At 38.9% G+C, this 13,413-nt stretch overlaps 1 protein-coding gene across 5 annotated transcripts in view; it reads left to right on the top strand.

Moving 5' to 3' along the window:
* Window positions 1-13,413, top strand: part of Usp24 (ubiquitin specific peptidase 24) — a 125,450-nt gene that overhangs the window by 72,145 nt on the left and 39,892 nt on the right. For all 5 annotated transcript variants that reach the window (XM_040757040.1, XM_040757043.1, XM_040757042.1 and 2 more), the window contains 7 exons: window positions 2,904-3,001; window positions 5,505-5,600; window positions 5,712-5,940; window positions 6,509-6,668; window positions 8,165-8,320; window positions 10,515-10,585; window positions 11,368-11,528. In XM_040757040.1, the coding sequence (XP_040612974.1) occupies window positions 2,904-3,001; window positions 5,505-5,600; window positions 5,712-5,940; window positions 6,509-6,668; window positions 8,165-8,320; window positions 10,515-10,585; window positions 11,368-11,528 (971 nt within the window). The remainder of the gene's footprint in view (window positions 1-2,903; window positions 3,002-5,504; window positions 5,601-5,711; window positions 5,941-6,508; window positions 6,669-8,164; window positions 8,321-10,514; window positions 10,586-11,367; window positions 11,529-13,413) is intronic.

Here is a 13,413-nt window from a genome sequence, read left to right as displayed (position 1 = left end):
GAAGAATTCGTCAAACACACAATACTATTTCAAGTCCTCAGAAGGCTATTAGATGAATTAGATCAATTATTTTTATTATCTTTTATCTTATTTTATTATTTTTTATTTAGTCATTCAGGTTTTATAATAGATGCATACTGAAATAGCTAAAACCACAATTTATTATTTCTGCTTGTTGTGGAGACTGGACCACCCCAGGTCTAAACATCAGCTGATTTGGTGTCTGATGGGGGGCTACTTCCTGGGTCATAGACAGCTGTGCTCTCAGTGCGTAGACAGTGCACGAAAGGGCGCTCTGAAGTTGCTTTGAACTCTAACGCCCCTTGTGAAAGCATCACCTTCACGACTTAATCATTTCCCATAGCCTCCACCCCCTGATACACATTAGGGATCTAAATTCCAAAAAAGTGAATTTAGGGGGTGTCTTAGTTAAGGTTCTTATTGCTGTGAAGACACCGTGGCTACTCTTATAAGGAAAACATTTAATTGTGTTGGCTCACTTATAGTGTCGGAGGTTCAATCCATTATCATCATGATGGGGGAGTATGGTGGCATGCAGGCTAACATGGTGCTACAGTAGCTGAGAGTCCTATATCCTGCAGGCAGCATGAAGTCACTTGAGACACTGGGTGGTGTCCTGAACATAGGAATCCTCATGGTCCTCCCCAGCAGTGACACATTTCCTCCAACAGAGCCATACCCACTGCAATAAAGCCACACCTCCTAATTACATTCAAACTACCACAGGGGACATTGAGTCATTTCAACCCAATGCAATTACTTATCTCATTAAAAATAGCTTTAAATGAATATATTTAATTCACCAAACACTACTTGTTTCCTGTGAACAAATCATTATAGGGGTTTAAAAAGACAATTTATAAGAGACACATGGGATACTGGTTGTACTTAATCAGGAAAGCAAGTAGGAAGTGTCTCAGTACAAACATTTTCTTCCCAAGGTGTCCTAGGTCATACTCTCCAATCACTATATTTGTAGAAAATAAAACGGTAAATGAATTGGCTTTGTCCTAGAGATACGTATCCACATCAATAACTAAGCAGCCTTAGTGTATCATGAAAACTAAATAGACAAGTGTCTTGATTAGTATGTAGTTCAAGTAGATTTTGAGTCATAACAAATGTCCTAATTAGTCAGGAGAAACCTGTATTTTCCCTGAGGTTTATCCATCTAATCTAATTTGGAGTATATAATTATATGCTTTTTTGTTCCGCATGTTGCTTATATGTTCAAAGTATGATGATATTACATATTAGCCTTAAAGAGTTCATTTTTGTGAAGACAGATTAGTTTTAAAAGAAAATATTTAGTAAAACATTTTTAAAATGAAATAATGACCTTGTATAAAATGTACATTTAAAAACAAGTACAATATTCCAAGACAAAATTATCTGTAAGTTTTTGGCCTACTTAAACTTAAAAATCTTGTAATTCCTACTAGATTATCTGCTTTTGAGTGAATATTTCTAAAAAGTTAAAATGTAATTCTGTCATCTGTATTGAGTAGGAACAGCAAGCAAAGCAGTGGGGTGTAGCTCATCACCAACCACTTAAATTACATTGTCTTAGAACCAAAACACTGTGGTTATAGAATATCTCCAGTGTAATTTAAAATGTCTCTAGTGTAATTTTAGGGCTGCAAAATAAATGTAAATTCCTTTGATAGATCTGTTTTTGCTTCAGATGTACAAAATAAGGGAAAACCTAACTCTCCCCAAAGCATTAATTTTTGCTAGTACTTAATTATATTTTCCTTGAATTTCGCTCATTAACTTTACATTTGCCCACCAGGAAGCCTCAAACCTGCTATTATAAATACCTATTTCTTTCAAGAAAATTGACTTTCACTAAACTGTGGCTCACTAAGAATGGGGTGTGTGCACATGTCAGCAGATAGCTGCTTACAGGAAGGACTGCAGGGCAGAGGACTCCCTTCTCCCTTGTTGGACTTACTCTGAAACTGAGACATTCCCTTCCCAAAGAGAGCCTCGGGAGAACATGTCTCTAACCAGAAACCCACATTAAATATATAAGTTCATAATGCCTTTAGGTTTATAGAAGTAGAGTTTTTAGAATAGAAAGTATTTTGAGTTCAAAATATCTAATTTAAAATTGTAATCAGAAGAGATTTTAAATCATAACAAATAATGAGCTATTGTTTCCTGAACACTTGTTTGTACTGCTGCTCACTTAGCATCTTAAAATTATATTTTACTTAGTCTGACAGTCTACTGGTAGGTATAATCATTACCTTGCTTTAGCTGATGAGGAAAATGAGCCAATGGGAAAATCATGTGCATGATCTCTCAGCTCATAGCTGGTGAAATTGAAGCATGAACTAAACTGGTACTAGGTTGTGGTGATTTGTGTAATAGAATCCTCCACCCACCACAATAACCAGTATTGCAGTATCAGAGAAGAATGGAGATGTTAGAGTAAGTCCCACCTAGATTTGAGATCCCATCATGTGTCTTTCAGCCCCCTCCCTTATAAAGTGGCATGCATGTGCCTAGCGCAGAGCACATGTCCAGTGACTACAAGCTATGTTCTTTAGGGGCTTCACCTCATGTTTTTTTTGTTTTGTTTTGTTTTTCAGCTGTTTATGAAACTCTAGACTATATGTGTTTAAAGAACTATTTAACATATTACATAAATTTATTTGTTATCTAATCATGAAGGCATTTCATGAAAAGACTTGGTTCAAAACTGGGAAAAGAAATCCTAATTAAATGCAGTATGGAAAAATGTGATTGTCTTTATTGGAGGAATCCAGCCTTCATAATCTTCTGGGGTCAACCAAGATGTGTCTTTAAAGAAATTCTAGCTTGAGTTATTTCTACAGAAAATGTTAGGGTGATTAACTTTGCTTCTTTGCTCCCAGGTTCTAAGCTCCAAACTCATGCCAACAGCTGATGATGACATGGCAAGAAGCTGTGCAAAATCCTTCTGTGAGAACTTCCTCAAAGCAGGAGGGTTGAGGTTTGTGAGCTGCAAAACTGATTATGGTCACATTAGTGTATTTCTCTTAGAAGCCTTGCCTATTCTTCCAGTATATTTATTGTGTGAAGCATTGTGAGGGTTAAAACGAATAGAAGTGGTGCTTTGACCCTTCAAGATATTTTTATTTGTTTCTGACTGGATTATTTGAGAAAACTTAATGAAGTATGTCTTTCTCCCCTCTGGTAGAAGAGTACAGGCGAAGAGGCCACCTCTGTTTCTTAAGCATCCCATCAGTTTGGTTCCCACATTTCAGCATCATTGATGCTGGTGAAACAGGGTTAATTGGGCAGAACCCTGCTCATCAGAGGCTTGTGCTTAAAGCTAGGTAGCCTGGGAGTAGGTATGTGGTCTGTAAGAGGTGGCACTGGCCTGTGCTGAGGGGAAGAAAACAGTCAAGGCTAGGTAATGCTTCACAAAAAAGGGTGTGGATGCATAATAGGACTTGGTTAAGTATAGGTTAATTTTATTCAAGAAGAGCTCACTTACATAAGAAATCGATGACCCGCAAGTAAGAGAGCGAGCTGGGGTCTGGGACCCCAGACCTAGCCGTCCCCCATCATGTCTGCACCTGTGACCACGACTAAATGGGCATGGCTAGTGCAACAGGTACAGACGGGGTGGATATCTCACTACAAAAGGGATCTTTGAGCTGGGAGTTGAGAATGAGTAGAATTTTCCTTAGATCAATAAGCAGAGATGGAGTGTTTTAAACCAAGTAGAGGGCAGGATGAGTGAAAGAATAAAAATGTGTGGCTTGTCTCTTGTACTGCAGTTAGACCCGAGTAGAAGGTAAAAGGTGATGGAAAGTCCTCAAGCAGGAACGAGTGAAGGGCGGGTAATAGAAGTCCTGTACAGAACAGTAGCATGGAAGAGAAGTTGGGCATGGAGGGACCCTGAAGATAAAAGGGGGAAAGGAAAGTTAAAAGAACTCCCAAGCAGCAGCTAGGTGGATGGCTCAATGGTTAAAAGTGCTTACTGCTCTTACAAAGGACCTGGGTTTGGTCCCGAGTACCCACATGGCAGCTCACAACCTATCTGTAAATACAGTTTCAGGGCATCCAACTCTCTCTTCTGACCCCCACAATATACGCATACACATAAAATCAATATTAAAAAAGAATGTGGAAGGTCTGGTGTGCACAAGAAATTTTCTGTCTTCCTATCACCCACTTCCTCCCTACCCCCACCCACCCCCTCTTTTTTGAGACAGGGTCTTATTCTGTAGCCCAGGTTAGCTGGGATTAACTTTCTAACTCAGGCCTTCCTTGATTATGTCAATTCCACAGCCTTAGCTATAGCCACCATACCCAGTTTTCACTCTGCATTTTAGAAGTGTTCTTCTTTAAAAGCTCATTTCAAAAGAGCTTTAGTGGCACACACCTTTAATCTAGCACTTAGGGAAGGCAGAGATGGGCCGATCTCTGTGAGTTCAAGGCCATCCTGGTCTACAGAGTGAGTTCCAGGATAGCCAGGACTGTTACACTGTCTCAGAAAATCAAAACCAAAACTCATTTACCCGTTTGCATGTCCGTGGTGGTCAAAGCATTGTGCTTGAACTTCCATGTGTGTATTTGTTAGTTCATGTGTCATGTGTTGTTTTAAGCAATGGGAACAAAGCAGTGTGTGAAGTAGACAAAAATCCATGTCCCTGTAAAGTTTGCAGTCTACTAGAGAAGGTTCAAACAATAGACCAGTGAGCAAAGGGTCATGATAGAGGGTCATAAGTGCTATAGAGAGAAATAAAGTAGAAAAATGTCCACTTAGTTAAGTGACATTTTACAAAAACTTGGAAAATGTGAAGGAGCAGGGCTTGAAGATAGCTGGGGATCAGTCTCCAGAAGAGTAGCTAGTGTCTGCTCTTGTATGAAGAAGCTGCCTAGTAACCTGTGTAGGACACCAGAGACCAAATGAGTAAGGCAGGGCAGCTGGACGTGGCATTCTGGGGACACCCTCTGTTGTACAGTCTGTCTTTTCCTTCCACATAGGAAGCATTGAGCAACTTTGGGCAAGCAAATTGATCTGATTATATGTTAAAAGAATCACTCTGGCTGACCTTCTAAAAGTAGGTTTGGAGGGTGGATAGGTAAGAATGGAAGCAAGAAAAATTAGGAAGCTTTTGAATAATGAATTGTGTAGTGGAGATGGAAAACAAGCTTGACTGAATATACCAATTCTTGATATATTTTTGAAATGCTAGTTCCACTAATACCAAGATAGGAATTATTCACTGATTGCAAACCAATTAGCGAAAAAGGCTGCTACCTGGACACACTACCTTGGTTTTCTGTTAGGCTGAACCACAAGTCCAATTCTTATGGAAGTCCTTGTAGAAAAAATATGGACCAAAAAATGTACATAAATAGTTCATTTGTACATAGAAACTTGATTACTAAAAACATTTATGGACTATTGCATTATAGACTGTTTTCTGTTTTAAAAAATTGATGTCTTTACTATGCTTCCTGTGTTCTTTCTTTTGAAGTTTGGTTGTAAATGTCATGCAGAGAGATTCCATCCCATCAGAAGTAGACTATGAGACAAGGCAGGGTGTTTATTCTATCTGCCTACAACTTGCAAGGTATGGAAATGCATTGTTTTTCTCACAAAGCAATATTTTACTTTTCACAAATTTTGTCGTTTTGAAATAGTATGAAATAACTTTGAGTAAGCATTACTTTTTATTTGTAAGGTTTTTACTTGTCGGACAGACAATGCCAACATCATTAGATGAAGACCTCACCAAAGATGGAATAGAAGCACTTTCTTCACGTCCGTTCCGAAATGTCAGCCGGCAGACAAGCAGACAGATGTCCCTATGTGGGACCCCAGAAAAGTCATCCTACAGACAGTTATCAGTATCTGACAGGTCTTCCATTAGGGTTGAGGAAATCATCCCTGCTGCACGAGTAGCAATACAAGTAAGTGGATGGTGAATATAGAAGTATTATGTATCTCCTGCTTGGGAGAGGGAACTGTGAATATAGACGAACTCCAGTGTGAACACTGCTTTCAAGCAGCTTAGCATGAGTAGGAAGGAAAGTTACTCTAAGTGCTTAATCACGGAAAGTATCAAGTGTGGAGCTACAGAAGCAAAGCATTCTGGGAGCCTCAGCATTAAGGGTCTTTTACTTGCACTGCTATGTGTACTTTATTTGGAAGTAGCTCCTGAGCTAGGTCTTAAAGACCAAATGGTGAACAGAATAAGGGAGTTGGAGAGGGAGGCTTGTGCAAGTAAAAACAAAACCAGAGCTAACATGCTGAGTCACAAGAACATTCATGGAATGGCAAAAAAAAAACATATTGAGGAATGATTGGGTAAATTGGGTAGATTAGAGACTATAGTTAATAGATCTTAAAACTAAACAGTGTGTTGGTGTGAGAGGGAACCCTGGCTGATCTGAGAGGGAAGAGTTGTAACCTGAAGTCAGCAGATGTCTTCACAAGCACCTCTGTCTCTCTCATAACATCCTTTCCATACCTCCTCAGACTATGGAAGCAAGTGATTTCACTGCCACTGTTGCTTGTTTCATGAGACTGTCGTGGGCTGCAGCTGCAGGACGACTTGACCTTGTCGGAAGTAGCCAGCCGATTAAAGAAAGTAATTCTCTGTTTCCTGCTGGAATTAGAAACAGACTCAGCAGTTCAGGTACTGATTTAAAATGGGACAGTGCTTTTAAGGAAACACAGAACAGTATTTTCTCTGTGGCTTTTCAGTCCTCATTAATGGGTGTGTATACAGCTATATATACATATGTGTATATGTATTTGTAACACTAATTATTAAAGAGGAAGCATCCATAAATTTGAGAGGGAGTGAAGGTGTTCAATGGCAAGTAGAAATTATATGAATGCATTACTCATGTAGAAAAATCTCAAAAAAGGATGATAATAAAACATTAGGCAAGAAGTAGCTGTAAGAATAATCCATGTACAGATTTGTCAGATTATAAAAAGAAGTTTTTTTTCTCTTGCTTTTGAACATGAGTAAAAATTCATCACTCTTGACACATTATTTAACAGAAAGGGCATTTGTTAATAAGTAGAGATGCCAAGTCCAACCATCTTCAGCTTTGCTGAGCATAAAAGTGTGTTGCAAGACATATTATTTGTGACTAAAACACAAATTCCTCAGAAGTAAACAGTTCCTTTCTTGGTTTGGCACAGCTCCTTACCCACCCATGTCTGTCAGTCTGTGTGTGTGTGTGTGTGTGTGTGTGTGTGTGTGTGTTAGAGAGAGAGAGAGAGAGACAGACAGACAGAGACTCTCATGCATAATGTGTGTGAGCTAGAGATCAACCTAAGACTATTCCTCAGGTATTTCTCTTTTTTTTTTTTTTTTGTTTTGTTTGGCGGGGAGGGGACTGTTCTGAGGCAGGGTCCCACTGGCAGAAATCACCCATTTACTGGGCTGTCTCAAACCCTAGGGATGTGCCTGCCTGTCTCCACCTCCTCAGCACAGGTGTGTGCTACTATGCCCAGCTTTTACATGGGTTCTGCATATTGAGTTCCAAGTTCTCATCATATACATCTTACCAACTAAATTATCCTACTAGGCCCTGTCAACGTATTTCTATTAGGCCTTTTTATGTAGCTTTATTTCTTAGCTTTGTTTAGTTTTCCTATGCTGTTTGTAGGTTTTTCTAGTTTTTTTTTTTTTTTGTGGTCTTTTGCTTTGTTTTGTTTTGTTTTGAGACAGGGTCTCATTGAAACCTTGGTTGGCCAGATACTTGCTATATAGACTAGGCTGACCTCAAACTCATGGAGATCTGTCTACCTCTGCTTCTCTATTGCTGGCATTGAAGGTGTATGCCATTACACCCAGCTTAGTAATAAAAGTTGTTTTTTTTAAGTTATGATATATGCAGAAATGTTAGGTAAATGATATTTTAATGTCCATCAAGATTATCTTACAAGATACAAGACATTGTCCTACTTGCAAGTAGTTTTGTCTAGTGAAAACGTTTTGAATTCCAGCAAATGTGTAAGGACAAAGCAGTTAGTGTGTAGCAGATATGGAGATTACACTGCCTGTTCCCTAGCAATGCTTCTTGCGGTATTTACTGTTGAACAGGGACTCTGGGTCTTACATTCAAACATGGCATGATCCTAGGAGCCACACTAAACTGTGTTCTCTGCTTTCAGGAAGCAACTGCAGCTCTGGCAGTGAAGGAGAGCCAGCAGCCCTGCACGCTGGGATCTGTGTCCGGCAGCAGTCTGTGTCCACCAAAGATGCCCTGATTGCTGGAGAGGCTTTGTCTCTTCTTGTTACATGCCTGCAGCTTCGGAGTCAGCAACTAGGTAGATGGTGGTTTATTAGTAATTCGTTTCTTTGAGAGAAAAGCTTTATAAATAGCTTCTCTTAGTGAGAGAAGGAGTGGGGAGAGTAAGAATGTAGCACAGCTGAAAATGGTGCTAGAGAGGTTTATTCTGCAGGGATGTTTGTATACATACATATGCATTTGTGTCAACGCACATAATTCTACATCAGTTGTTATAGGACCCTGTGTATGCCCTGTTGGAGATAATTGTAGCTAAGGAATTGAAGCACCCAGATTACTAGTTCATAATAAATTATATGTTCTCTATAATGACTACATGATTAAAATTTATGAAGCCCAGGCCTAGCTCTATAAGCTTTCTTACTGACTTCAAGTAGATGGGGATGCTAGACCTCAGTCCCTCACTATCTCTGCTCTATGTCTCTGCTCTGTCCTCTCTTTCTTGGTGACCCCATCCAGTTTCACAGCCTTAAGTCCCCCTAGACACTGATATACAACATTTGAGTTTGAATCTGACCTAGGCCACTCTCCTCATAGCTTTGCTTGAGATATCTCACACCTAATGAGGATGGACTTTGATCCATAGCACTCAAAAATTCTCCCAATTTATGGGCAATACCAGCCTCCTGCATACTCTGGCTAAGAACCTTGGAATAACTATTACATTTTACTGTATCTCCATCTGTTCAGCCCAGCATCCTTAAGATTGTGTCCAAAGTCCATGCATTTATACTCTCAAACTTCTGTCATCTCTTAATCGGATTGTACCAATATTGACCTAATTTCTCTCCCTACCTACTTCTGCCTCTGCAGTTTATTCTTCATGCAGAACCAGAGAAGCAATTTTAATATATTGGTCATATTATGTCATTCCTTCTTCAGAACTTCCAAGCTTCTCTGTTCATCTACAGTAAAAATCAAGTCTTTACTAAGCCTCCCAAACCCAACACAGTCCTCTATACTGGTGATTCTGTTTTTCCCATCTTCTGCTTTGTCTCTCATTCATTGGCTTCTTTGCTATTTCCTCAATACACAAGCTATGGTCCTACCGCAGGCCCTTTGCACTGGCTGTTCCCTCTTTATCTTAATGTTCTTTCCTCACCTGCAAGTTTTTGCATATATAATACTCCAGTTAGACATTGCCAGACTATCTTTCCAAAAGTTAAAGCCTTCCCTGTGCCCTCACACAACCCAAGTGCCTCCCCTTATTCTTTCACCATCACTTGTTTTTATAGCCTTCGCTATAATACACTTCTTTATTATGCTATTGCCATCAGCCCCTCTTCCAACTACATAGTGCGTTCTACTAAGCCAGAGATTTGTTCATTTTGTTCTCTGCTGAATCTCGAGCACCCAAACGCTGCCTAAGGAGCCTAAGGAAACAGAGTTTTAGCAATTCAGTTTTAAATGTGTACCGATTATCTAATCTTAGCTGTAATTATTTATTTCAGATCACCAGAGATACAGAATTGAGTTGTGGTGTATTTTTAATAGTTTATTTTTATTTTGTGTACATTCATGTTTTGCCTACATCTATTTCTAGTTACAGACAGTTGTGAGCTGCCATGTGGGTGCTGGGGATTGAACCCTGGTCCTCTGGAAGAGCAGCCAGTGCTCTTGACCACTGAGCCATCTCTCCAGTTTCATTGGTTTATTTTTTTAATGTCCAAACTAATTGTATAAATCAGAAGTAAAAATTATCAAGATAAATGTAAAAATTAAACAGCTATATTTTTCTTAAGTAATAGCTGCAGAAATTTTCTCTGAGAAAAAATTCATTTGAAGATTTTTATATGGGAAGCATAAATCATTATGAAATGGTTTTTCAAACCTGCAGCATATTCATAATTTAATTTTTCTGTAATTGTTTGTTTTAGAGATTTTCAAGTTGAAAAAATACAACTCCACGTTTTTATCTTTATCATATATAAACTTAGTTTAGGGTGTATTTTGTAGTTTATCGAGATAAGACTTCCTCATTCTATAACTGGTACATACGACATAGTGGTGTTAAGATGTGTGGTGTTGCATGTCAGTTCCCTGGAATTGCTGGACAGACATAGAAGCCATTGTAGATGATCCTAGGGTCTAACTGTAATAGAAAGGAGAAATTTTTCTGCTTAAGTTTAAGCTTAGGAAATTACAAGTAACATTTTGCAAGTACACCGCCTAATTAATTCTTTCTCCCCCCTCATTCTCCTTGTTATCCTTAGCATCTTTCTATAACTTGCCATGTGTTGCTGATTTTATCATTGACATTTTGCTTGGATCACCAAGTGCTGAGGTAAGGATTTCTATTACTTAGAAAGCCTTTTGGTCTTGTTATGGCTTTCTTAAACGCCTGTAGCATTGTGAGGAGTACAAAAGGATGACTGTAGACCATCTTCCTCCACAGTCCAACAGAAGTGTCAGCACTCGTGTTGGAACTGATTGATGTTTGATTTTCGTTGTCGTGTTCTTGATAATGACCAAAGAGCAGCCTCCAGTGTTGAGCATCCGTGGCTTGTAAGGGCAGCAAGAATTAACCTTCAAGATGTTGGTCAGAGTCTGGAGAGATCACCTTCAAGCCATGAATTTTCTTATGTTTTACATTTTTCATATATGACCATGAACATTAACTTTTTAAATATTTGAAAATGGGGTTTTCTGACTTTTGTTTTCATCGAATTAAAAACCTGTTGACTCAAGTAAAATAATTAGTTTCCAAACCACTTTTTTTTTCTTTCTCCCTTGGTTTTTCAAGACAGGGTTTCTCTGTGTAGCCTTTGCTCCTAGTTCTGGCTCTATAGATGACCAGGCTAACCTTAGACTCAGAGACCCTCTGCCTCTGCCTCTGCCTCTGCCTCCCAAATTCTGGGATTTGCTGCCACCACCTGGCAACACATTTTTTTGTTTGTTTAAATTAATCCATTTACTCAGCAAAATCTTAATCATTCAAAATTATGACACATACCTTTCTAACATCTTTCAGTCACTTGAGTAAATGGTATGAGTTTTCAGGGTGTCGCTCTTTAAGTAGTCTGAAACATTAATGACGTCTGTCCTTTACCACTGATTACATTTCAGATCCGCCGGGTCGCCTGTGATCAGCTCTACACTCTTAGTCAAACAGACACTTCAGCCCATCCAGAAGTGCAGAAGCCAAATCAGTTCCTCTTAGGCGTCATTCTCACAGCTCAGCTGCCTCTATGGTCCCCAACCAGTATCATGAGAGGTGTCAATCAGAGGTATGTAATACAAGGAGAATGGAGAAGTGATTGATTGTACTGCTCCTGTGACATCTCTATGGGTTCTTGAGATGAGAGGACTACTTCTTTCCCCACCTAGCATCTGGGCTCTGCATGTTTTCTGCCATACAGGACAGGAGAGTTAAACACCACCAGGCTTCCTTCTCCATCATCCTCGCTCCCACCCTACTCTCCCTAACTGGTGAAATCCAGAGGTTATTTGAGCTAGTTCCCTGGGTCGCGGCCACACTTCGGTCCTCTTGCATGTCACTTCCTCGGCTCAGATATTTTATGGAGTCTGTAGGTGATTTCAGGTAGTTTGGACATCTTAGGACTTTGTTTTCTAATAGTAAACATGAGATGTCTCATTATATCATGTTTCATTTCTTCAGCAGTGCATACCACTTTACTGTATAAGACTTCTCTCCTTGATTAAGTTGAGTCTCAAGTACCTTATTATCTTGATACCATTGTAAATAGAATTGTCTTCTTTTCAGATTATACACTGTTGGTGGGAGAAGCACAACTTTTATATCCTGTAGCTTTGCTAAATTAACAGGGTTCATCTTTAGGGTTTTCCATATATTAATATAAGTTTGTCAGGTTAGTGGACATATAAGTCCATTTCTACTTCTCCAATTTGGTTGCCTTTTTTCTTGTCTACTTGCTCTGACTAGAAACTTCAGTGCTCTGTTGAATGGAGATAATGAAAGTGGCCATCATGGTCTTAGGAAAAAGCTTTCCATCTTAGACTGTTGAATGGGAGGTCTGCATGGAGTTCCCATGTGTTGCCTTTACTATGTAGAGGTAGAGCCCTTTGATTCCTGCTTGGATCAGTGCTTTGCTCATAGACCAGTGTTACAGTTGGTCAGATCCTTTTTGTTAGACTTGTTTATTTTTATTTAATGTGTGTGGACACTTTACCTTCATATGTGTCTGTGTACCATTTGTGTTCCTGTTGCCTGTAGAGACCAGAAGAGAGTGTTGGATTCTGGCACTTGAAGTGTTAGGAACCAAACCTAGGTCCTCTGCAAGAGCAGCAAGTGCTCTTAACCACTGACCATCTCTTTCAGCCTCCATGTTAAATGCTTTTGTCTGTATCACTAGAGCTGATTTGTATGGGCGTGAACAGTATTGTGGGCTCACCCCTACACTTCCTAGCATGGTACTTTTCCTAGTTAGAAGTTTTTTTAGTTCGATTTTGCTAACGTTTGAGTTTTAGAATTTTTTAATTTCATCCAGAATATTGATTTTTGTGTACAGTTGCTTATAGTACTCTCATAACCCTTTTTCTACAAAAATCAGCAACATCATTCTCACTTTCATTTCCAAGTTTAATACTTGAGTTTTTGTTGTTGTTGAACTTTGTCAATCTAACTAAAGATATCGAGGTATTTCTTAATTTTGTAATTTTTTGATCCATTCTGAGCTTTTTAAAATGCATACATTTCTAGACAAGGCATGCCCCTCAGTTGTGTTAAGATCTTACCTGTTGTTTGCCATCTCCATTACAAGAGTAACTGTGTGTGTCATCATTTGTTATGTTCTCTCATACTTTCTAGTGTATGAAAATCCCTGGTCCACATATCTAAGTATCAGCATGTCTCTTGGAAGCGTTTGATTTTTAGGTGTTAAAATCCTAATGTATAAATAAGAAGTCAATATTTTTGGTTTTGAAAATAAATCATTATGGGTGACTTGTTAAAATTTCAGCCCAAACTTCTATTTGCAGTTTACCATCAGAATTGAGCTGAAAGTGGACATTAGTTGTATATTTTTAGTGATGAAAAATAATTGTTTAATAGTTTAAAACTAATTTTCAGGAAATAGTTTTACCTAGTAGGCATCTGAACTAAAAGTAGGTATCTTCTTTTACCCTTGACTA

This window comes from Mesocricetus auratus, unplaced genomic scaffold (assembly GCF_017639785.1).
Source record: "Mesocricetus auratus isolate SY011 unplaced genomic scaffold, BCM_Maur_2.0 Super-Scaffold_100014, whole genome shotgun sequence".
Classification (NCBI taxonomy): Eukaryota; Metazoa; Chordata; class Mammalia; order Rodentia; family Cricetidae; genus Mesocricetus; species Mesocricetus auratus.
The sequence above is the reverse complement of the archived record's forward strand: the minus strand, read 5'-3'. Positions and strand labels throughout refer to the sequence as shown.